Source organism: Brassica napus, chromosome A3 (assembly GCF_020379485.1).
Source record: "Brassica napus cultivar Da-Ae chromosome A3, Da-Ae, whole genome shotgun sequence".
Classification (NCBI taxonomy): Eukaryota; Viridiplantae; Streptophyta; class Magnoliopsida; order Brassicales; family Brassicaceae; genus Brassica; species Brassica napus.
In genome coordinates, this window is record NC_063436.1 from 29,079,498 (window position 1) to 29,105,226 (window position 25,729).

Genomic DNA, 25,729 nt, shown 5'->3' on the forward strand with positions numbered 1-25,729 from the left:
AAAAATGAAGAGAGCCATTTTTACTTCGAGATGCACTAGTAGATCATATATACATTACGAAAATCACTTTAAGGAATAATATGGTATTTTGCTTGAAGTTTAATATTAATTAAGTTATTTTATTTAAAATTTTACATTTTAATATAATATTTTATTAATTATTATTGTTGTAATATGTTTATACATGCGCTAGTTATTTATATTTTTTTTATGAATTCAAATTAGTTATGACAAATATAAGGACCATATTATAAAATACAAATAATTTTGAAGTTGCGTTTGAAGTTTTGCTTTTGGAGAATAACACTTTTAAACTTCAAATATAAAGTTTTGGAAACTTCAAAATAGAGTTCCTTTTTGGAAATGCTCTCTCTATTCTATATCAAGTTGTAAGTGTTGTATACAATTTTTTAACTGATAAATTGATTAGAGTAAATCACACAAAATATGTTTAGGAAGAATATCATTAGACTCTGAGAATTATGTTACAAAGATGCATATTGCTTATACAGTAATGGAAAAAAACTAATTTTAATTTGGTTTTTTTTTTTATCAATGTTTTTAGATTTGTTTCTATTTTCTAGATCTTTTTTTTGGATCTCATACTGTATTCATTGGGCGTACTAAAGATATCTTGTAAATTTTTTTTCCAATATTATGCATAATTTGTTTTTTTGAGGATTGAAACCAAGACTAGTTGTAGAAGCATTAATGAACTTTTTGTCAAACTACCGGACCAAAAGTTTTTTTTTCACATTTCTAGATCTTTTCTTATCTTTTTCTATTTTTCATAATCTCCAAATATTAACAAACAATTCTCAGCAGACAAAAGGGGAAAAACTGAAAAGTCAACAAAAGATTTCATAGAAGAAAGATTCTACTTTGTGTTTTTTGGTCTCAAAAAGACTACTCGTACTCCAAACTTCTTTTGAGTCAACGGCTGAGTAAAGATAAATGCGTCTTGGATTTTATGTTTCAAGAACAAGAAGCGCAGAAACCACAAAGGTAAATATCAAGAAACAAGAACTCTGATCAAGACAAAGGTATAATATCGATCAAAATATGTTATACTCTGTTCTAGTCTTCTTAGAGCATCTCCAACCCACCTCTATATTTGCCTTTATATGCTATAATAGAGGAAAATCTACTCCATCCCATCTTTATTTCTTCTCCTAAAATAGAAATTGCTATTTTCTCCTCTATATTTAGGGGAAAAAATAGCATTCATCTATAATAGAGACATATTTTTTTTTTACACAATAGTCCTTTAATTTTTTTGTGGTTATAATTAAAATACATGTTTATGTAGAAATACATTATTTTTACATATAAAACCCAATTATCTTTTGTTTACATAATATTTTAATTTTTACAGTTATAAGTAAATAAAATAAATAGATAATATTATTATTTTATGTGAAAGTCTAATTTTTAATAAGTAATACTTAATTTTATATTTAAAACTAAAATTACTAATTATAGTTTAATTACTAAAAAATCTACATAAACTTTACATATTGATAACATATTTATTTAAATATTAATTAATACAACATATTAAAACACCTTAATATTATGGTAAATTACTTTCGGATCTCCATAATAATGGTTAGATAATGTATACTTTGTTTTATTATTTTTGTTTAATGTTTTTTTGTAACAAACTGTTTAAATTAAATAATATTGCACTTTTATGAAAAAAATCCAAAAGATATAATGAATGAGTCAATTTTCAATATTTATAAGTTAAAAGGTGTTAATTGTAAAATTTTAAAAGAATCTCTTAATAATATTCTTTTTTAGAAGAGAAAATAGAAAAATACATTAGAGATAAACTCACCTCTATTATAGAGTTTCTCTATTATTGAGAAAAAAATAGAGAAATACATTAGGGATGGTCTTAGACATATCAATCATAACTTTTGCTCTGTAAGGTTTTGTCTCCACTGAGGGTCACAATCTTTTCTTCTTCGTTCTTGATCAGATGGGATCTACACTCCACCCTGACTGGACAGAATTGATTCGAGAATGTCTCATCGACATCTTCTCACGGTTAAGCATGGGGAAACGATGGAACGGACCGATGCTTGTCTGCAAGAAGTGGATGAACGTTTGCCAAGACACGTCCCTCAACACTGTCTTGGATCTCGAATCTGAGTTTCTGACCTCCACCAATACGACCTACTGGTGGAGTCCTGAGTTCGAGGAAAAAGTTGACACAACCATCCGGTCTGTTGTGGATCAGAGCCAGGGCGAACTCAGGGAGCTTCGAGTCAGGCATTGTACGAATCAGTCTCTCTCCTACGTCGCCGAGAGGTACGTACAGTCTTTATTTACTTGTGGTGTTTCCATGGAAGTTTTAGTCTGATTAAATCTTGATTTGCAGGTGTCCTAATCTTGAGGTACTTTGGGTTAAGTACAGCCCAAAGGTTACTATTGAGTCCATGAAGAAGATTGCATTAAACTGCCCCAAGCTTAAAGAGCTTGATATAAGCTGCTCTTATGAAATATCTTGTGAGTGCATGGAACTAGTTGGTACAAACTGCAAGAATCTTCAGGTCCTGAAACGGAACTTGATGCAGCCTTCAGAGGTGGCAAGGTTAAGGCGTTATGCCTACGTGAAGAAGCAGTATCTATCTGTTGAAACTTTAGGAAACGTTGATGCGTATACGATTGGGAGACACATGCATCAGCTGAAGCACCTGGAACTTCGAAACTCCACATTGACTGATAAAGCTTTTGCTCATCTTTGTAAAAGATGTTCGGATCTTGAGTACTTGGACTTGGTCGGGAGTAGTTATCTGACTAGCGTTGGTGTTGCTAATGGTACCTCGAGCTTGAAGAATCTGAAGGAGATCAAGAAACCAGATTTTGCAGCCACTGTGTTCTACTAGTTGAACACATAGTTTTGTTATTTTGTTGGCTGAGTTTAAGCATTTTGGTTTTCTATTCCTTTTTTCATGTCATATACTCTCTTTGCTTAAATATAATCATATCCTCTTAGTCCACCAGTAAAAAAAAATCGAGATTAATGAGATTCTTTAGGAACAATGCCACCAACATGTATACTTTGTGTCAGCCCAACTGCTTATTTGTGTAAACAAACTAATTTATTTCTATGATACTTAAATTAATAGATGGTTCCAAGTTTTAAAGATTTTTCTCATGTCCTTTCTTATCATGAAAAAAGTTTCATGGTTTTATAAAGAAGCAATTTTTTTTGTAAAAGAATTTCTTACAAGACGGCAGAATTACCAAAACTAATAGAGTAATAGTTCATCTTTGTTTCCTAACGATATGCGTTAGGACAAGAACATTAAGCTATGCATGAAGTTTCTGAATACAAATCACGAAGTTTTCAACATATAGAGCTTTACAAACCTGCAGGTTGTTTGGATGGAACCTGAAATTCTCGATATCATCTTTGGGTGTAACGCCGTGAATGCAGACAGTGTATCACATTACTTGAATAATTTATAGTTGCTTTGGTTCCGAGGTAGTTGCTTTGGTTCCGAAAGGAGGCTTATTGGATCATTTATCTCTGACATTAATTAGTAGAACATTAGCATAAGCATTATATTCTATATTATGCAATCAACATTTGTTAGAAAATCAAAAGCAATTTTTAGAAAATTATGTTTGTATCAAAAAATGTTATTATAAAAACAATTTTACAATTAATATATATATATATTTTTTAAAACAATATTTAACATTTAAATTAAAATTAAATTACACAAATAAATTACATTTTTAATGTTAAATATTATTTATAAAAATATTAATTTAATTGTAAAGTTTATTTTTAAAATAACATTTTTGATATAAACAAATTTGTTAATACTATTAAATAGTATAAATTTATTATATATCTTTCTTAATTTTATATATTAATATATATTAGAAATATATTCCAAGGAAATAAATATATTATATATTATGTACTAATATAATAATTTTAAATAACATGTTCATATTGTTCTACTAAACATTCTTTTAAATATAGTTTAATAAAAACATACAATTTTCGTAGCATACTGTTTATATAGCATACTGCTATTGCTTTATCATTCCTTCTACCGACTAAAGCTGTAAACCGAAATATCTCTCGAAAGTGTGGAAGATTCTTGAAGAGGCGTAATGGGAACTTGAAAAACAGGCCTAGGAGGGACTTCAAGAGCATCCAAACTTCCTTCCATCATCTCCACAACTCTTTTCATGCATGGTCTATTTGATGGATAAGACTGGATACACCACAGAGCCACAAAGATCATCTTCTTCGTGATTTCTTCTTCTTCTTTGGTTAGGTCATCATCCCCATAAAGCCTACTCTGTTGTTCATTTTCAAGATCATTATAAATCCAATCTGGGAAATAAATCGAGCTAGTGTTTGAGGTAGGGTTTTCGACAGTGTCTTTGTTTGTTGCACCAATCATCTCAAGTACCAGCATTCCATAGCTATAGACATCTGACTTGTGAGACACACCACCATAAACTCTGGAGATCATCTCTGGCGCAATGTACCCTATTGTGCCTCTTGTGTCCAACAGTGACATGATGCTCTCTTTCTTCTCGCAGAGCTTAGCGAGGCCAAAGTCAGAAACTTTGGGGCAAAGATTGCAATCCAACAACACGTTCTGCGGTTTAATGTCGAAATGTACAATCCTTGTTTTGCAGCCGTAGTGCAAGTACTCAAGACCACGAGCAACTCCTAGTAAAATCTCGTAAAGCGTTCTTCTCCATTCCGCAATTGATGAGGCCGCGTTTGTGGATATAAATTGATCCAAAGACCCATTCTCTAGAAATTCATAAACAATCATTCTTTTTGATCCTTCATAGCAGAATCCAATCAAAGAAACAATGTTGACATGAGATGTTTGGCTCATACTGGCGACTTCGTTGATGAAATCTTCACCGTTTCTCTTTGAGTCCTTCAAAACCTTCACCGCGACCTTACGGCCATCAGGAAGGTTTCCTTTGTAAACAGTTCCAAATCCTCCTTTCCCAACTACACAAGCAAATGAGTTTGTAAACCTCTTCACTTCATTGTAATGATAATGCTTCAGTGGTAAGAGCCTTGAGGTTTTTTCTTCTCTGAGCATTTGATGTTTTCCTCTTTCTGATAAAAAATGCTACGACCCCCAACACCACGAGAGTACTTACTATCAAACTCGCCGCTAAGGAAAAAAAAAGATTCTATTAGGGCATTTTATTTCTAAAGTATTTAAAATTTTGAAGTTTAATTTCTCGAGTATTTTCAATTAGCAAATTAAATATTCAAGTATTATATGCACATATTTATTTTCCAACTAAAATTATGATTAGAATATACAAGTTAAAAAGTTGATGCAAACTAGTGTTTTTACAACTGAACCGGAAGCTGACCCGAATAATTTTTGGATCACGGTTCAATATAGTTCGACTATGTCAAATATGGTTCAATAATCTGTTTTAATATATCCGTGTGTATAAATTTAAAAGTAATGTTAGTGAATTAGTCTAATGACTCTGAGATTCAATCCGGCTACGTGACCGGTTCATGGTTGAACCAATTAGTAGATCCAGCCCGGCTATGCAATCAGGTCAAACCGGGTTCAACCATCGGGCCGGTCCGGTTTTAAAAGCACTGATGGAAACTGTTATTTTTCCGTTCATCAATTAACCGTTCTTAATTTCGCGCAGTTACTATTGGTTGAAAAATAATTATGTGAGAGCAATACTTAAGTATTTAAAACTGCAGATTTCAAATACTTTGGGAATGAAATGCCTATTTTTCCATTCTATTTGTTAAATTTTTATCAAAGAAATCTAAAGATTTTGTGGTTAGGTATCTAACCTATGAGAATCTTTGTGACTGTGGATTGATTATCTGAAAAACGTTTAAGAAAGTATACCTTGTGAGTACGGAATCAAACTAAAATCTGAGATAAGTTGAGGGAATCTCAAATGATTTTTGTAACCTTTATTCTTGAGCTGTTGCCACTTGCCAAAGAGGAAGTTCCTGTAAAACTAGACTGTCTGCAGTTAAACCATCTCGACAGCTTCTGAAACTCCAACCCATCAAATAATGAGCACTCGACCTATCTTTTCCTGTGGCTGCTGTGAATCCAACATACATTTCTTCTTGCACGATCTCCGACAGTTTTGGAACAACATGGGAGATGAATGGGGTTGATGGGGCGATTGGAAGTTTGGCAAAGGAAACGATCAAACTCAGCACTTGGTTTTGTCCGTTGTAATCCAAACGGATTATGATTGGTTCGAGCTGGAAACCCTCTTCTTTTACTTCATCTTCAGTTGTATAAGCTACCGGGACCTGGACATCCGAGGTGACACTGTTAAAATTCAAACCGATGTGATTGCCTGTTGTTGCATGAGTACCGTCCTTAAACCCTTGTATAGTGTCGAACTCGACTGCGAAAACGTGGTTCGTTGGGTTCCCGTCGTTGGTCTCGTTGAGAAGTCCAAAGTATTGGCCAGAGCCGGCGCCTGGACGGTTTGGGGTGGGAGATAGTGTGAAGGTGAAGCCGAAACCACCTCCGTTGGTAGAGCTGGAAGGGACTAAAGTGAAGACGAAAGAAGTGCTAAACGAACAAACTTTTGAGTGATTGAGGTTGCTGCTATGGTCAAGCAGCCTCACCGGTTTGCGGTAGAACGCTGTTCCAGTGACGCTTAAGTTTCCATCGGTGAGTCTCAGTAGTCCATCGGGTTTGATGGCAGCTGCTCCTTCTGTTTGAATCTCCGAGTTGTTGTTTTCCCTAAAACCTTTGAAAATGAACTCTGTTGTTGGTGGTGGTGTCTCCGATTCGCCACTCTGAGCTTGAACAGAGAAGCTTAAAAAGTGGAAGAGTACGAACAAAAGTGAGGCCACGAGTGTAGACATAGGAAAACAAGAACAGAGAGAACGGGTTGGAAGTAAGAACATAATATAAGTGGTGGATCTAGAATCATTTATAGTTGGGGGCACAGTACTTACAACAAGACAAAACCACTATGAACCAGGGTCACTTTTTTTGTTTATTCACTAAACTAAGAACAATTGAATCAAATTAGCTTAAGCTGTTTAGAAAAAAAATAAAAAAGAGTAGGGGGCACATGCCCCCGTAACCGTAAGGCTACGTCCGCGCAGGGGCGTCCCTCGGCACAGCGAGGTGAAGCACAGGCTTTGGGCCCCCAAATTTTTCTGGATCCCCATTTGAAATTTTTTTTATTATATATATTTTTAAGTTTTATGGTACAAAAAAAGATTGCCAATGAATAGGGGTGGGCGTTCGGGTACCCGTTCGGGTTCGGGTCGGGTATTTCGGATTTTCGGGTATTTCGGTATAGAGGTGTAGGACCCGTTCGGGTATTTCTATACTTCGGGTCGGGTTCGGGTATTTTTAGTTCGGTTTCGGTTATTTCCTATCGGGTTCGGATATTTAGATTTTGAAAAAAAATTAAATTTTTCATTTCTTAAATTTCTTGTATTTAAGAATATAAATTTTACTTAACTTTTTATTTTATTTTTAATAGATTAAATGGTTAATAGATTTGGACATAATATTTTAAAACTAAAAATGCATTAATTTAGTTATTGTTTTAAAATTTTGGATGTAACTTTTTGTTAATTTTTGAAATAAAAAAACTTGACATGCTTTTTAAGTGAGTACCAAATCATTTTTTCCGTAATTGCATGTATATCATATGAACTTAAAGTATGTGTAGTATTAATATAAATATTTTATATAAAATAAGAGATGTAAACTAGAAATATAAGGTTAATTATACATATGTTCGGTTATCTTCGGATATCCATTCGGGTTCGGATATTATCCATTCGGGTTCGGGTATCCAATCTCTCCTAATTCAATACCCGTTCGGATATTTTGCTAATTCGGTTCGGATTTCGGTTCGGGTTTTTCGGATCGGGTTCGGGTGCCACTTCGGATATCGGGTAAAGTGCCCACCCCTACCAATGAAGTTATAAAGTTATCCTAACAAAATATCATCATTTCAATGGGATACAATAGCAAAAAAAAATAGTTTGACTGAATTTCTTCTCATTTTTAAAGTTTTTATGTTTATGTATGGGCCCCCCAATTTTTTTTTTGCTTGTGGCCCCAGTTAGTACAGGACCGCCCCTGCGTCCGCGCCCCCTCGTGATTCGATGATCATGCAAGTCGTAAGAGCAAGAAGGGATTTTCAAAGTTTTGAACAAAAAAGTCTTGTCTTCCTTTTCAACGGTTTCTTCACGATCACACACTGACGCACACATATCTGTGATTGTCTAGGACTTTGACTCTCATGGCTTTTAAACTAAACATTTTACAAAACAATTGGCTGTGGCTTTAGAAAAAAAAAATTAAAAGTCACAAATGCTAACTTTTAGAAAAAGTAAAAAAAAATCAAGAAAAAATAGATGTTGACGCTTTGAGAGTTTTTAAGGACTTTGAGAAATTTTAAGAAAGTCAAAGTGTGATTGGTAAAATTATTGACTAGAAATTTTAGATAATTGTAAAGTTCAAAAGAATATCATTCATTATCAACGACTTCTATGTTCTCAGCCTGACGCTTTCAATACACGTGAACCACCTTTGACCGAGCTCTGCTTCCTGGTTCAACTTACTATCACTAAACCGGTATAGTGTTACTTAAGGGTTGATTGGAAAATGTTGTAACATTTTTACAAAACAATTATGCTTTAGATTTAAAAACGAACTAGAACTTAACCCGCACGTCCATGCGGGTATTATATTCATTTAATATACAACAGTATTGTTTTACCTGAGTAATGGTAAATAAAATAACAATAATCATACTAAATATAAAAATTGCAAATTCAGTCATTTATAAATACAATAATTGTAAAATTTGAATTTGTAAATAGAATTTATTTGTTTCAAATTTTCATTTTAGTTCTCGTTTCTTGTATACTAATAAAGCAAAATCTAAAAACAAAATATGCTATGTTTTTTCATTTTGATGTGAGTAAAGTTTTTTCATTTGTAAATAACTAAATCTACCATTTATAAGCAAATGAACAACAATTTGGATCAATATTTTTATATGATTGTAGTATATAGTGTTAGCACATTAACTATTTGAAATAATCAAATAAATAAATATTTTTAAAACATAAGTTGGATAGTTTTCATTTAATTATATATATTTACAGCATTAATTTTATAAGAAATAGATTATTAAAATTTAAAATTTGGATGTAACTATGAAATTTAAAATTTTTAAATGATAAATAATTTATACTATATGATTTTGGTATGGATTTTTTGTATTTTTATTATTAAACCTAACTTAAATTTACATATGATTTTAGTATGGATTTTTGTATTTAGATTATTAAACATAAGTTACATTTACATATGATTTTGACTTTATTATATGATTTTAGTATGGTTTTTTGTATTTCATAAGTGCACACGCTAAAATATTTATGATAAAAAGAAATTAACTAATAAAGAATAAATTATGTTTGCAATTACCAATTTCACGTACAAAAAGCCATAGCAATCATAACTTTGCTCAAATACTTTAATGAAATGGTATAATGAAAGTATTATAATTTTGGTGATATCTGCAGATCAATTGGTGACAACTCATCCTGGAGGAGTGTTGTTAAAGGGTGAGGACCTGGGTTCGAGTCTCACCAACAACCTAATTATGGAGTCAGAGAGGACTCATAATGGAGGGGTTGGGGTCGGTGCGCTGCAGCGCTGTGAACCTAGGTTCCTCGTGAGAGGATGGGTTGTCACAAAAAAAAGTCGACTTTTTTTGTGATCAATTGGTGACAGCTTGTCCTGTGGGAATGCTGTTAAAGGGTGAGGTCCTGGGTTCGAGGCCCACCAACAACCTAATTATGGAGTTAGTGAGAACTCATAATAGAGGGGTTGGGGTCGGTGCGCTGCAGCGCTGTGAGCCTGGGGCCCACGGGACAGGTAGTTCCCACGGGGCGGGTTGTCACAGAACATTTATGCACACTTTGGAGACATCCGATTATTATGCTATTTCATATACACACATGATCACACACATAATCGTTGAATATAACCAAAGTCAAAGGGCCAGCTTATATAAAATTAGTAGATCAACGTTGGCGTCGTGAAGAAGAGTCGTTACGTGACCGTGGCTGAAACCTGTGGCGGAGATAAATCGGTGATGAGACCTGTGAGGATCGTCGAGATACTCGAGGAGGAGGATCTCGTCTCGGTCTAGCCTTAGGGAGAGCTGGCCGTGGCCGTTGACTTTCTTCTTTGAGTTCTTCTTCTTCACGAGGAAGGATGACGAAGTGTGGTGAGCATCTTTGTGGGGCAAAACAGGAGAAGAAATCTTGTTCGGTCGTCGTCGTGCTCTCGATGGTTTGGTTAAATGTTCTGATCAATCTATACGACGACAAGTAGTCAACATGATACCATATGACATATCTTGAATAACCCACCTGCTGCTGCTAGTGGTAGGTCTTGTGGGGTGGAATGAATTGCTACGTCATCGATTTTCGTGATCTCTCTGTTTCCGGTAAACGGAATTTCAGACGTCGGGTCTTGCCCTAACCGTACAAGCCTCTCGCTCGACTCCATGTTTTTCTATTTTTTTCCTGACAGAGAGCACTTTATATACTACTAGAGTCGAGGGATATACTTTATTTTGTGATCTAAGTTACTCCCTCCGTTTTAAAATAGATTATGTTTTAGAGAGTTTTTGATGTTTCAAAATAGACTAGACTTTGACCCGTGCGGACGCACGGGTATTTTCTTTCTTTATAATCAAAATTTAAGATTGATTGTAGTTTTAATTGTTTATACATAAGTACATAGTATTGGTTGTTCATATGTCTTTTGGATATTCAAGTAAGAAAAGTGATATCTTAAAAATATACAGATTTCATAGAAAAGTAATATAATATATTATTTACTTTTATATGGATGGCAATTTGTTTTATATACCCAATAATTTTAACATTTGCAACATTTACACAAAACATAATTAGTTTAAAGTTTTAAAATAAAGGAAATTTATGAGTAATAATAAAAATGATAAGATATGAAGATTGTGTTTATTTAAATATGAAACCCTTATTTATCTCCTAAAATTAATTACACAAAATCTCTTATATTATATGTTTTTTCAATATTATTATTGAGATATTTTTATATTTTCTTCACTTATATATTGCATATCTTAATTTGGTGGAATAATATAGATGTTTTTTTTAAGTAAAAAATATGTTTTAATATGATCTATACATTAAACGTTGATCAAGAATCCAAGATTAGTGATTATTTCTAGCCAAATTTGCCATTAACTCTAGTGCAAATGTGATTTTATTTATATTTCAATTGAAAATATTTAGTTAGTGCATCATAAATGAATTTCTAGTGTTTTTACACTAAGATAATTGACAGTATAATTGTTTACATGTCCATTTGTAATAAGATAATATATATATATTTGTATAAACAATGGTATATAATATCAATACTGACACTTGTCTGATGTATAAAAACTGTTACATGTATGATATATAAACCAAGAAATTACAGTGGTTGATAACTACACAATTATATATACATGTATTTTAACTACAAAAATGGATGGTTATGATGATCCATTTCCAATGACCTCAAATTTACGTATGAACCAGTTAACTATATAAATAATAATAGATGTATGATGTATATTATAAATAACAATAAGATATAACTAAAAAATTATCAGTACATATGCTAAGTTTTATATTAAAAACATTTATGCTAAGTGGAAAAGATGGCTAAATGTTAAACACATTTCAAATGATCTCAAGTTCTCAACTGAACAATGATATGTCTAAATATGAAAAGTTATATCTACGTTTTGGTTTAATTATTCGCTTGACAACATGGAGAAATGAAATCCAAAGGAAATTAGCTTAATGTTTGAAACAATTAAAATCTTTTTCAAAACGATTACAATATTGTTTTTTCAATATTTTATTTTAGGAAATGAAAGATTGACGTTAGCATAATATTAGGGAATTTGGTGTAACAAATACAATTTTTAAGGAAACTGATATTTATTATGTTCTTTTTGTAAGTTCATTTATAAAAATTAGTTATGTTTAAAATGAAAAATGGAAATGGCATTGGGTGTAATTAAAAGATTATTTTAAGGGTTATTTCATGTTTGTACTTCAGTTTTAATAGATTAGATGATGTTTTCTTATATCAATGCACTTTTTTATTTTATCAAAAACTGTATAACCAATGATATTTTGTTATCTGTTTTGTGATTAGTTGAATAACTTTTAATTTATATTTTAATGATATTTTTAATATAAAAAATAAGTTTCTTAATAGTTGTGCACAATCTTAAAACTTCATGTATTTTGAAACAGAGGGAGTATTACTTTTTGTATGATTCTATAGTTTGTGTTTTAGATTTGTATTTGTAAAAGATGTTCATCATATGACTTTTGTTTTTTAGAAAATTGTAGGCCATAAAGGATTATAGATGATAATATATCTTTTGTTTGTTTGCAATAGTTGTTTTTGTTGTCGAGAAAAATAATAGTTATTTCTATATTAATTAAAGAAATATGGCATTGTTATGTTATGAGGATTTCAAATGGTCTTCACGTTGTTTCTTTTAAAAAAAAAAAATCTTATATTCGATGTATTATTTGTGGTTCGTAATATTTTGGGTTTGAAAGAATTGTGTTGTGAGTAATTTTTTTGTTTGTATATCTTAAGAAAAATTACTTTTTATGTTGAAATCATAGTCTCTCGACATGCTATTGGAATGGAATTGATGATTATTTGAAGTTGCATTTCTTATTAACAACCAATATATATGACTCTTTTTGAGGTTCTCGCCAGCCTTAATACTTGAATAATATTCCAAAAATAAAATCTTAACTTTGGTGAGAAATTAGCAATCAAAAAATTATTGAGGAAAACTTAGGGTTAAATACTAATTGTACTTCAGTTTTAATAGTTTAGATATACAGCAAAAAAAACACATGTTAGCTTTGGAAATCAATTTATCTATAGCTTTTATCTAGGGCTTTCAGTTGTTTTTTAAAATAAATCAACAGTAAAAAAAAAATTAAAATCATACTCAATAAACTTATACCATAATTTCTAAAGGAAAAAAACACCACGCTAATTATGCTGCATAAAACCACTAACCAAACTTACTGCTGGTTAAAGTCTTAATTTTGTGTTGTGATTTAGTGAAATCTAATCAAATATAATATATAATTTATTTATGTTTTTATAGATACAAATATATGCGATAGGTAAAAACGATTTTAATTCAAACACCTTTTAGAGGAAAAATATAGCAATACGTTAGAGAACTTTGTTCTAAAATTTATATTTTTGAGGGAAAATATAGATATATAAATATTGGAGATAGTACAAACAGAAGACAATTCGTAAAGTTTATTCCAAAACAAGATCGACCAAGCCCTCTCTCTTGAGGAGTCAACGACAGAGGAAAGATGAAGATATCTTGGATTTTATAACTGATGAAGAAGTCAGAATCGCTTTCTGCATATAAACGCAAAGTAAATCAAAAAACATAGCATTTTATTTGATCAAATATGATATACTCTATTCTAGACATATTCAATCACTAGGATCCTAGCTATAATCTTCTTTCTCAATATATTCTTCTTTGTTCTTGAACAGATGGGATCAAGACTGCGCCATGACTGGTCAGAGTTGGCTCCGGAATGTCTCCTAGACATTTTCTCACGGCTGAGCATGGGGCAACGATGGAACGGACCGATGCTGGTCTGCAAGACATGGATGAACTTATGTCAAGACCCGTCCTTCAACACTGTCTTGGATCTCGAAGCTGAGTTTCTGTCTTCCCCTGAGTCGTTTTACTGGTGGAGCCCCGAATTCGAGGAAAAAGTGGACTCAACCATCCGGTCTGCTGTCGACCAGAGCCAAGGCAGTCTGACGGAGATTCGAGTCAGACATTGTACGGATAAATCTCTCTCATACGTCGCCGAGAGGTACGTACCTCTCAGTTTGTTTGGTGATTAACTACAGACGTTTGATATAATCTTTTGATATGCAGGTGCCCAAATCTTGAGGTACTTTGGGTTAAATATTGCCCAAAGGTTACAGATGTGTCGATGAGAAAGATAGCATTAAACTGCCCTAAGCTTAAAGAACTTGATGTAAGCTGCTCTTTTAAAATATGTTGTGCGTGTATGAAAATGGTGGGTACGAATTGCAAAAATCTTCAGATTCTGAAACGGAACTCGATGCAGCCTTCCGAGGTCAAGAGGTTAAGGCATTGCACCTATGTGCAGTATCTATCTTTCGAGTGTCATGGGGACATTGAAGCGGATACGATTGTTAGACACATGAGTCAGTTGAAGCACCTGGAACTTCGACTATTCTCCACATTGAATGATAGTGCAATTGTCGATCTTTGTGAAGGATGTTCGAATCTAGAGTAGTTGGATTTGTTCGGGTGTGGGCGCTTGACTAGCAAAGGTGTTACTAAAGCTACCTCAAAGTTGAAGAATTTGAAGGTGATCAAGAAACCAGATTTTGATGTTTCGGGTGAAGCTCTGGGAATGGATGTTGAAATTGATCTTGAATGGTTAAAGAAGTTGTTTGAAGAATACGATGGTGTTGAACATAATGGATGACGATCTTACAACGGCCCTATTATATTAACTGAACGCATATTGTTTTGTATTTGATGATTGTATTTCGTTTATCTTTGGTTGAGTTCTAAAAAGTCAGCTTTCTTTAACTTTGTTTTTCTGGATTTTTATGCGATTGGTTTTTAATTGGTGACAACAACCATAAAACATAAATTCAACCAAAGTTTTGCAAGGTTTTATGTTTTACGCTTGTTTCTAAATTTAATTTGTAAGAAATAATTACCGTATAATGTATAATTTATTTGTTTCGACAAACATCGGTATGGTTATTATGTTATTACATACTATGAAAAACATTATATATATGATATTATAACCGGTAATTTTACATACTTTATGAGGATTCACGTCAGACTGCATCACCCTGAATCACCATGTGAGATTCATTCTTGACGGTATTCTTTGCGCTATGCTGAAGATCTCTTGTAAGCATTTTTTTCAATTTCTGCATAATTCGTCTTTTTCAGGATTTGAAACTCAGCCTCTTAATTTTGACATCCTTTTAGACTAAGGCTTAATTTTGTTTGTATGTGGTAAAATAATATTTCCAACAATTGATACTAAAAACTAATAGTTTAGGCTGGTATCAAGTCATTGTTCTACCATTACCGGAAGTTAGATCCGCATAGTACATGTTGATAAAAAGAATATTCTAGTGCTAGTTATATGTTGGTTTGACTTTGACATAATACTTTCGTTTGGCAAAATGAATTTACACGTTACAACCATTTGCATGATATAACTACTTGCTCTACATTTAGATTAATAAATATGCGACAACGTGTAACGGACTACTATTGTGTCTTGTATAATTCATGCTGCGAAACTAATCAGTTAATGAGATTTGTTTTTAGGAACAGATGCGGAAGTTCCACCAACATCTATTATATCTAATACTTTGTGTAGTTTTCAAAATGCAACTGCTTACATGCACGTAGTGTAAACAAACTAATTTAGTATTATTTGGATTTAAAATGATTTGACTTTTAAATATTCAACAATTTTATAAAGAAACTGTTATGATTCCTTGTTGAAATTTTCAAAATAGTACTTGGAACCACGTATTTAAAATGTTATTTGTGAATGTCAAATCAACATTCAGCTGAAAAATCCTAGCATTTGACATTTCAGCTTGAGGCAAAATCCATACATTTAGACATTTCAGGCGAAGACTGTTCAAAAGGTAACTTGGGACACAAGAATTCTAACAGCTAGCTAAGTTCTCAAGATTTTATTTATCTTCTTCTTCCTCTTCTAAGTTGTTGTACGTACAAAGTGGTTATGGGATGGGAACTTGGTCCTGACTGGACGGAGTTGACTCAAGAATGTCTCCTCGACATCTTCTCACGGCTGAGCCTAGAAGAAAGATGGACAGGACCGATGTTCGTCTGCAAGACTTGGATGAACGGGTGCCAAGACCCGTCGCTCAACTTGGTCTTCGATCTCGAAACCAAATTCCAGTCTCTCCCTGGTTCTCTCAGCTGTTGGTGGAGTCCCGAGTTCGGGGACAAAATAGATTCTGTCCTCCGGTCTGTTGTTGATCGGAGCGAAGGCGGTCTAAAGGAGGTTCGAATCAGACACTGTACGGACAGTTCTATCTCGTACGTCGCCGAGAGGTAGTCTCAGTTTCAAGTTTTCAGGATTCCCTATTTATTTTCTCTTGATTCCATTGAAGGTTTTAACTCCGGTAAAAGCTATAAAATTAATAAAGTTTTTGGTCTCAAGTATGAATTTATTAACATTTTATCATAGTTAGGTGTAACATTTGAATTTTGTTTGAGAATCAGAATCTCTAACCAAACTGCATGTTCCATGCATTTTTATTTGTAGGTGTCCTAATCTCGAGGTACTTTCGGTTAAGTATTGCCCTAAGGTTACAGATGACTCGATGTTGAAGATAGCTTTAATGTGCCCTAATCTCAAAGAACTTGATATTAGCTTCTCCTACAAAATATCTTGTGTGTGTGTGGATATGGTTGGCAAGAACTGCAAGAACATTCAGACTTTTAAACGGAATTTGATGGATCCAGCCGAGGTCATGAAATCTGTGCCTAGTAACTATATGGAAGACCCATCTATCTTCTTGATCTATGGGAATATTGATGCTTATGTGATTGGGAAACACATGCATCAGCTGAAGCACCTGGAACTTCGATTCTCCACTTTGTCTGATAATGGTCTTGCCCAACTTTGTGAAGGATGTTTGAATCTAGAGTATCTGGACTTGTTTGGGTGTAGTAAGTTGACTAACGATGGTGTTACTAACAGTATCTCAAACTTAAAGCATTTGAAGGTGATCAAGATACCAAGTTTCCCAGCCTTTACTATTTGATTGAGTTCGTGTAGTTTGTGTTGCTACGTTTTTGTTTTCTTGTATTTTATTTTGTAATTTTCGTGTGGCAACAACTGACAAACTCAACAAAAGAATTGTTAGGCTCTATGCTCATATTTTAAATCCATATGAAAATAATTATCTTATATTATTTTCTCCTTAAACGTTATAAATCTTAAGAACTTAGCTAGTCATCTGAATTCTTGCGTCTCAAGTTACCTTCTTGATGTTTAGACAGCTTTTCCTCATTTTGAATCGGTAAGTATAAGTTATGAATAAGTTTTCGCTTCAATGATGTCAAAAAAAAAAAAAAAAAAGTCTTCGCCTCAAGCTGAAACGTCAAATGTATAGACTTTTCAGCAGATAAAAAATACATGGTTCCAAGTACTCTTTTGAAGATTTCAATGAGATAATAACAGGTTTCTAATTTTTTTAGCTAGTCTAAAATTTTATCAAACGCATATAACTTTAAATCAAGTATAATACAACTTGATCATTCTTTGGAAAGTCCAGAATAAATGTATTTAAATCAAAACGGGCCTTTCTAAGCCCAATTTGTCACATAGTCCTTGAACTTGAGGGGGGTGTCAGGAAAGGAAACACGAGATGTCGGTATGTACTAGAATCCGTAAGATTAAATAAATTTGATAAATGAACGGTTTAGATCTCGTGTTGACTTTTCAGAAGCGTTGATTACCCTTCACTGGGATCACTGTGGGGGACAACTTTTTAATAGTCTATCTCCTCCATTATTTAATTTTTTTAAAAAATTTTAGAAACGATCGTGTGTGTTAAGTCGCACCATATCCTGTGTGTGTGTTCATTACACGTTGAGATGAAAATAAAGGAGTGGGGGTAAACGTGGATTGTTCTCACTCTCTATTGGTTCTCTGTGCCGGCAACAACTAATCAGTGTTCTGTCTTAAGGATCTTCTTCTCCGTGAATCCCATTATAAGATCAAAAGTCATCTTCATCGTTTCTTCATACATCTTTAGAGAAAAATGCCGAGCAAGTGCGAAATCTTGTGCGAGATCTTGATCGCTATCCTTCTTCCTCCTCTGGGAGTTTGCCTTAGGCGTGGATGTTGCACTGTAAGCTCTCTTCTAACTCTCTCTCGAAATCCTCAACTCTGACTAATGAAGTGGTTGATGGAGTTTAATAATATTCAACTCTGGTTTGTTTCAGGTTGAGTTCTTGATTTGCCTGGTCCTGACTCTCTTAGGCTACGTCCCTGGCATAATATACGCTCTTTACGTGATTGTGTTCCAGAACAGAGATGAGTATTTCGATGAAGCTAGACGCCCTCTCTACTACTCAGCTTGACATCTGTTTGTTTCTTTGAAACTGTTAAATTCTTTGTACCTAATAAGTTGCTTTGTAATGTGTTTACGTGTGTATTGAAAAAAACATTGTGTGTTTTGATACATCGGTTTTTATCCTTTTGATTTATATATGCAAGATTTGAAGATGAGATTGATTTTACTTATTAGCTTACTGTATTCAGGCTACTAGCCCTGCTAAAATGTTAATGCGTAAGTTTATTTGCTAGGTTAGGTTATATCCATATAAGTTATATTGATGCATTTGTTATCTCTAAAGATCATTGAAGCAAAGGAATACCTCTTGGCTTCACTCATCCTACTCTGTGTGACATTTGTATGGATACAACTAGGGATGTCAATTGGGCACATTGTCCATGGGCGGCCCATGTTCAAATCGATATGGACTAATATGGTCACGCCCATATCTGTCCGAAATATTTTCTGTCCAAATGAACTATGCCCAGATACGCCCAAAGTCCAACGGACAAAACTAAATGGACATGGGCCGTCCAAATACGTCCATAATTTTAAAAATATCTAGGGTTAATATTTGGGGAAAAAAAATCTGAAATCACAAATTCACAATTGGTCTCCATCTGTCTCTCGAGTCTCGACTTGCCTCTCCGCCTCGTCTCTCCATCTCTCGAGCAGTGTCTCTCCGCCTCGTCTCTTCATCTCTCGAGCTGTGTCTCTCCATCTCGACTCTCCTCTCCATCTCAACTCTCCTCAGACTTTAATTATCTTTTGTGAAACATGAAATTTAAGTTTAAGTATCTTTTGTAAAACATGAAATTTAAGTAAGTTTAAGATGTTATATATATATGACATTTCTAATCTGTATATTTTTTAAGTTTGAAAATTAGACATTTTACATTAAACGGACATCTAGATTCCATGGACAGTCCACCTGGTCATATCTTATTTGGACATGGTCCTATTTAGACATGGTGTTATTTGGGCTCGACCAAAAAAGCCAAGAAAAAAATAAACCCATCTGGACACGCCCAAATCCACCCAGTCCGTCCAATTGACATCTCTAGATACAACCATATTGTAGGTTATGTTATAGACATAATTAGATTCCTTTGAGAATTGAGAGACAAGTAAAACCCCTTCATATCCTTATGAAACATACAAACTTTGTCAATTGTCAATTGTCAATTACTCATTACTATCTTGGCAATTACATGTAGTTGTGTACTGCTAAGGTCTGATTTTGATTTTCTAAATCTTAGGGGATTTTCAGCCTTTATATACAAGTAATATTATGCAACGCAACATATTATTATTCGTTGGGTGGATTACTGGGATTGGATCTTTCATATTCTTTTGTAGCCTCGAGTGAGAATAACATCTAACGTTAACAAGAACCACATTAATAGACAATCAGGGAAAACAACTTTCAAGTGTTAGAGAGTTTACAAACTTTTGCCCCAAGAATAAAACAAACAATCACAAATACAAACTCAATCAAACATGTAAATTCAAACCATTTGACGAGAAAAACAAAAGCAATTAGAACCAGAAGCCGCAACCTAATATCTTGGTAAATGGATTAGAATGCGGCGAGCAGTAGAACAAAGGAAGTCACAACAGTAGATAGATAAGTAAGTGGGCTAGAGAGAAGATTTCTAGTAGCGGATGACTTCTTCTTCTTCTTGGACTTCTTGCTTTTCTTCACGAAAGCTCGAAGATGGTCATGGTGATGATGACCGTGAGACGAACCTTCCGGGTACTCTTCATGTTCAACTAGGTTACGATCCAACGGTCTGATCCTGGATCCCTGATGTTCGCTTGAGATTATGTGGGATTGAGAAAGTAGCAAGATGGAGACGAGCAAGCACAAATAAAGAAGAGAAGATGTTCTCATCTTGTTTTTTCTGTCTTCTTTGATTAGGTTTTAATTGAGAAAATATTTATCTTGTTTTGAACTTATGAGTGTATATATTTATAGACTTGTGAGAAAAGTAGTAGTGTGTCACTTCTATTTCGTGCACACAACAAAAACTTTTGGAGATCTCATCACAATAAGGCATTGATGAGGTCAAGACAGCTCATGCGTGTGTGTGTGTTTTTGTTGTTGAAAATATCTCTTACAGTTAGGGGTGTCCGATAAAACCGAACCGAACCAAACAAGAGAAAACGGTTTGAATTTAGTAGTACCAAATAAACCGAATAGATGTTATTTTTAAGAAACCGCAGTCTACGGATATAGTTCCGTATATAAACCAATCTAACCGAATAAACCAAATCGATTAATTAAAATATATTATATTTAAAAGTTAGAGTAAAGAATATATATTTATATCTTAATAAATCTGATATCAAAGATGAATATAGTTATATGTTTTTTTGTATAAAATTGAATAAACCGAAAACTGATTATATATAAATTATACCAAACCAAACAAAATTAAATACCGATGCAATATGATAGTTGCTTTTTATAAACTTCCTAAAATTCGAAAAAGCTGAATCCAAACCGGACCAAAATCCGGATTGAAAAGGCCTAGTTACAGCCCAAGGACGTTTTGTCACGTTCCATATCTTATTGGTTACTTTGGTCAATGAATCACACGCTCACATTTTCTATTGTTTTACATCGTATGTAAAAAATACTATAAAATGTTAAAGAAACAAAATATTTTAGAGGCATATCCTTCGGACGACATGTATTTCGATTAGATAAGGTGATTTTTCAGAAGAAGAGAACAATTCTCTAATCATATATTGAGCTATACTTTGTCTTTCTCATTAAAATACAACAAAATTTTCACTATAACAAAAAAAAACTATATTGTTTCATGCTTGCTTATTAATTATTGTTTTCTCATTCCGAATTGTCAACATTACCATTCGTCATATACTGATCTTGCGCAGCTTTCTTATTAGTAAAAATTTCGTGTCAAAAATGATATTTCTAACAACTGAATGAAAAGTGTGACCTCACTGACTCACAAATGGTCCACATAACCGAGGGGATACATAACCAGATTTATTCAAACATAGATAGTAAAAGCTTTGAAGGTTGAACAAGAAACGAAAATGCTTATCAAAACAGAGGAAATGTTGGATGTAATTAAGTAACCTGTAACAGAGATGAAACCACACAAAAAGCTTGCTTACACCAAACTACGGCAAGCCTCGATTTTGGCTGCTTGCGCGGCCAACAGAGATTCGCTTACACTCTTGATAACAGCATCCAAGACTGCTTTCTTGAACCGATCATCCTCCATTTTCTTTAGAATCTCTTCCACCGTCTCGAAATCCGATGCATTGGCCATAACCAAACTCCCAAGGATCTCCCCGAAGTTGTTTGGTGCCTTTGGCAGATCGATCCCAATGTCATCGAGCATAGACCCGTAAAGCAGACAACCACTCCCTATGTCTTTAGTAGTTAGAACCGTCTTGGAGACCAAATATTCCAACAGTCTCGCCACTGGTTCAACGCACGGCGGATTTTTCTCCAGGCCCAAGGAGATAGCCTCCTTGACGAGCTCCGGATGGTAAGCTGGGGATTTCAGCTCCTCTACGCATTGCAATGCCTCATCCATTATACGTACATTGAAGTATTCTTCCAAAAGCGACTTGGTTTTTCTGCTGAGCACTTCTGAGTCCAAGGTAGTGGTCATAGGAGAAGCTGCCTCCTGTGGCTGTGGCTGTGCCTGTGACTGGGGCTTCTCCATAGCTGGTTTGCTCGGGGAAGGAAGGGGTTTCGGCTGTTCGGCACCACTACCTTGCAAAAGGGCACTTGGTCTTCCAGCCAAGAGACCTCCACTGCCCTGAGGTAGGAGCCTTGAATTAACGGACGGTGACTTGCCGATAACGGGAGACTGAACACGCCCTGCGGGCTGCTGATTCTGCCTATTCCCTCTGGGCATGGAGCGGGACCGTGCCATCTCCCAGCCGTCATCATCTGTTACAGGCATCCCTGGCATCTGCCTAGCCCCTGGCATTCCCGGCATCTTCCTAGCCCCTGGCATCCCAGGCATCATTCCTCCAGTACCAGAACGTCCATAAAAGTTTCCAGAGTCAGCTGCACCAGCATCTGCACCACTGCGGTTGTTATTATTTCTCATATTTGCCATTGCACCAGGGCGCAACCCGAGATTCCTCTCTGCCTCGGAATGAATCTCAGTAATTTTCTTGGCTTTCATCTGTCATTTTGAACAAGCAAGAAGAAAACATAAGCACAGATAGAAAACTCCGTAAGTAATTACAGATGAGAAGGGAATATATAGATTCCTACCTCCTCCCGCCTTGGTACCCAGTTGTCAGCTCGCAGATCAATAACATTACGGACCATAAACCTCAGGCGTGGCGCAAGCATCGGGTGCATTGCCAGCTCCTTCAAGCGAAGGAAGTATGTGTCGTTTGTACCTCGTGATCTTGGGCTCTCATCGAGCTGTTTTCCAATGGTGATGAAAAATTGACAGAGAGCCTCTACATCTTCCTCTGCTGGACAAGCTTTGACATCACTTCCTAAAAGCTCCTGTGACCCAGACACAAAGTTACCATCAGCTTTACATAAAATAAACTTTTAACAGTGCAAAAAAACAGAGCGTGAGTCATCATACTTGGACGATGTGATGGACGATCTTCTCGGGCACCATCTTCTGCTTCAGAAGTTCACCAATTAAACGGATATTTCCTAATGTTCGAAGCTTCAACATTCTTTCCTTGTCCCTGCGATCCATTTCTTGCTCTGGATCAGTCATCAGTCTGATTTCTTGCTTCAATTTGTCAGCTCCCTCAAATTGTTCTTGGCAATTGTTCAATAACACTCTTTTGAATGTTATTTCTTTTCCACCGGCTTCCTCCGATGGGAAGGAAGGCAGTTTTCCATTGATATCAAAACACAAAAGAGCATACATCTGACAAAACGTGGGCTCTAGTACAGCCTTCTCAAAAATCAGCTGTATCACTCCCTGAATGAAAAAAAAAGAAGAAGAACAACAAATCATGCCATGAAGAGAGAACTACCAAATATCTACAAGCCAAATGCACACGGAACTGGGAATATACCTTTAGGATATCGGCAGAAGTTATCCCAGAGTCAATTAATTGACCTTTAAGGAGATCATACTTCTCAGGAGTCATCTTGTTCAGAATACTGCAGAGAACCAGAATTATACGTTTCAATCAACTAAATAAAGAAAATAACCACAAAAACAGAGACAAACACTCATTAAAGTCAAGGAAGAATACAATACCCTTTCACGGTCTTGAGGACTTGGTCCTTCTCAGAAAGAGTTCCTCTTTTAGCTGACCAAGGAACCTCAGCTTTCACCAGAACAGGAGGAGGACCAGACTGTTTCAGCAAAGTTATCATGTCAGTAACAAGCAATAACCACAAAAAAAAAAAAAAACTGCCAGAGTAGTCAACACTCACCCCAGCACGGGCATCTCTAGGTTCACGTTGGTCTTCCCTTGACCTTTCTCTACTTGGGGAAGGAGCTGGTGCACGAGTATGCCAGTCACGGTTATCAGTCTCGGAGAAACGATTCTGAGCTTGAGCTGCAGGCTGAAAAGACCCAAAAAGAACAACATAAATTAAAGAATCTCACTACCTAGATTTTTCAACAAAGCTAGAAAGGATAATGAGAAACACTCACCTTGGTTTCTGAACGGCCCCAGCTCTGCTCTTCGCCGAAAATATCAGCTGAAATCTCCCGACTGAGCTTCAAAATTTCCTCAGAGACTTGGATTGCCTAAGCACAAGAAACATTGCGAATAACTCAAACTTCAAACGTAGGCCAACATCAAGAACATTCATCTCAGGTAGTTATTAATACCTCTTTAAGCTGAAGCAGCTGTTCTCTGGTGAAACGCAAAATCTCATGACCCTCTCCTCTCTAACAAAACATAAAAAAAATTCAAACTTTAGGTCGGATTCAATGTGCATGAGCTCAAAATCAACAATCCATAATTCAATTTCAAAATCCAAATTAACCAATCCAGACCCTAGAATCTACAGCTGATCTAGGAATGTCGTGAAATCGAAAGTAATAATACCCTGACGGCAAAAGAAGGAGCGTCTGCGCCATTGGTGAAATCAGAAGAAGAGGAGGAAGGGCGATGGGCAAAGAGTCTGCTTCCTCCACGACCACCACCTCCAGGCCTCAAGCTCAACACGGGGCGGTCTCCTTGTTGCTCCATTGTTTTCGATCTAATCGCGGGTAAAGGAATGGTGTGAGTCTGCACGACAAAGACGAGCGAAATTAGGGTTTCCGATCAACACTATGATGATGATTGATTCGAAGAGGGGAAAGCTTGCTTACCGGAGAGATTGTTGTTGTGAGAAAAAAAAGAAAAAGAAAGAGGAACGTTGTGCGGCGCTGAGCCTTTTTAATATCTCTTCTGTCCACAATACGTTTTAGGGTTTGGGCCTCAAGCTAACCATCTGATTTGTAACAAACAATAAGAGTTGCAATTGTGTAAAATTACAGAGGACTATTTATAAAAAATTAAAAATTATATGTAAATGACTACTAATCACAAAAAAATACAATTTAACGTTAGATAGTATTTACAATAATTAATAGCAATGTTTTATTTGCAACATTCAAATTAAAAAAATACAGATTAAAAAAATATTATTAATAGAAAATATATTAAAAGTTCTTATAAACAATAAATACTTTAATGGCAGATTAAGAAACATTACCAATTTAAAATAGTTTCAGTTCTATAATTATTTATAGCTTAAAATAATATAAATGAGTATTTATTGGTTAAATGGTTTGAATCAAATCTTATGATAGTCAAAAAGTTTGATACTACTACTATAATTTTAGGAAAAATAACCTGATTCTGGAAAAAAAACTGCAGTATTGGTAAAGATAATCTAATACGGTTCTAAAAAATACAACTAAGACGATAATAATTAATTTTTAAAAACAATTAAGTTATACTCTTTCTGTTTTTTAATATAAGTCGTTTCAGAGAAAATTTTATGTTCTAAATTATATGACGTTTTTGATTTTCTATATAAAATTTATTAACATTTAATGTTATATGACCAATGATAATATACCTTCTATTTTATTATTGGTTGATTTGTGGTTAGGTAAATAATTAATGATGTTTTTGTTTAGAAAATATAAAAAAGTTAATGATTTTTTTAATTTATATACACAATTCTAAAACGACTTATATTAAAAAATAGAGGAAGTATTTTTTTTTATTTCAAAATAATACATATTTTGGAAATTGTAATATTTATTAATAAAACATATTAAAACTTAGTTATTAATATATAATTTTTGTAATTTTATATTTTTATATTTATAGACCAATAAAACTTTAAAAAATGTAGTTAATATTTTTGAAATTCACAATTTTTATTAGTAGTTGACCAAAAATAGATTGGAAATATAAAAAATACATATTTTAAAAATATCGATTTATAA

At 34.3% G+C, this 25,729-nt stretch overlaps 6 protein-coding genes and 1 pseudogene across 9 annotated transcripts; 4 read left to right on the forward strand and 3 right to left on the reverse strand.

Annotated features, from left to right (window-relative positions):
• Window positions 1-843: 843 nt before the first annotated feature.
• On the forward strand, window positions 844-3,008 carry LOC106441098 (putative F-box/LRR-repeat protein 19). Of its 3 annotated transcripts, none has more exons than XM_013882886.3 (3): window positions 844-1,043; window positions 1,985-2,316; window positions 2,387-3,008. In XM_013882886.3, exons 2-3 carry the CDS (start codon window positions 1,985-1,987, stop codon window positions 2,892-2,894), a joined length of 840 nt encoding a protein of 279 aa, XP_013738340.2. In that variant the 5' UTR covers window positions 844-1,043; the 3' UTR covers window positions 2,895-3,008. The 3 variants fall into 3 exon arrangements, with proteins under 3 accessions (XP_013738340.2, XP_013738338.2, XP_013738335.2); XM_013882884.3 differs by having other exon boundaries at window positions 850-1,043; window positions 1,935-2,316; XM_013882881.3 differs by having other exon boundaries at window positions 886-1,005.
• Window positions 3,009-4,020: 1,012 nt separating this feature from the next.
• On the reverse strand, window positions 4,021-5,102 carry LOC125575622 (LEAF RUST 10 DISEASE-RESISTANCE LOCUS RECEPTOR-LIKE PROTEIN KINASE-like 2.5). The gene has a single exon (XM_048765420.1). The coding sequence runs from the start codon at window positions 5,100-5,102 to the stop codon at window positions 4,077-4,079; it is 1,026 nt and encodes a 341-aa protein (XP_048621377.1). The 3' UTR covers window positions 4,021-4,076.
• A 3,090-nt stretch (window positions 5,103-8,192) lies between these two features.
• Window positions 8,193-14,644, forward strand: LOC106441101 (annotated as a pseudogene).
• Window positions 14,645-15,802: 1,158 nt separating this feature from the next.
• Window positions 15,803-17,142, forward strand: LOC106409761 (putative F-box/LRR-repeat protein 19). Its single transcript, XM_048765425.1, has 2 exons — window positions 15,803-16,278; window positions 16,493-17,142. The coding sequence occupies exons 1-2, from the start codon at window positions 15,944-15,946 to the stop codon at window positions 16,992-16,994; spliced, it is 837 nt and encodes a 278-aa protein (XP_048621382.1). The 5' UTR covers window positions 15,803-15,943; the 3' UTR covers window positions 16,995-17,142.
• Window positions 17,143-17,767: 625 nt separating this feature from the next.
• Window positions 17,768-18,466, forward strand: LOC106444759 (UPF0057 membrane protein At4g30660). The gene is made up of 2 exons (XM_013886200.3): window positions 17,768-18,086; window positions 18,181-18,466. Exons 1-2 carry the CDS (start codon window positions 17,997-17,999, stop codon window positions 18,316-18,318), a joined length of 228 nt encoding a protein of 75 aa, XP_013741654.1. The 5' UTR covers window positions 17,768-17,996; the 3' UTR covers window positions 18,319-18,466.
• Window positions 18,467-19,659: 1,193 nt separating this feature from the next.
• BNAA03G50470D lies at window positions 19,660-20,255 on the reverse strand. The gene has a single exon (XM_013886201.3). It carries the CDS (start codon window positions 20,185-20,187, stop codon window positions 19,873-19,875), a length of 315 nt encoding a protein of 104 aa, XP_013741655.1. The 5' UTR covers window positions 20,188-20,255; the 3' UTR covers window positions 19,660-19,872.
• Window positions 20,256-21,245: 990 nt separating this feature from the next.
• Window positions 21,246-24,748, reverse strand: LOC106441104 (eukaryotic translation initiation factor). Of its 2 annotated transcripts, XM_013882895.3 has the most exons (10): window positions 24,599-24,748; window positions 24,333-24,515; window positions 24,113-24,172; window positions 23,933-24,028; window positions 23,710-23,841; window positions 23,531-23,628; window positions 23,343-23,430; window positions 22,895-23,245; window positions 22,567-22,809; window positions 21,246-22,474 (listed from the first exon to the last, which is right to left on the reverse strand). In XM_013882895.3, the coding sequence occupies exons 2-10, from the start codon at window positions 24,474-24,476 to the stop codon at window positions 21,440-21,442; spliced, it is 2,247 nt and encodes a 748-aa protein (XP_013738349.1). In that variant the 5' UTR covers window positions 24,477-24,515; window positions 24,599-24,748; the 3' UTR covers window positions 21,246-21,439. The 2 variants fall into 2 exon arrangements, with proteins under 2 accessions (XP_013738349.1, XP_013738348.1); XM_013882894.3 differs by having other exon boundaries at window positions 23,531-23,841; window positions 24,599-24,739.
• Window positions 24,749-25,729: the final 981 nt, after the last annotated feature.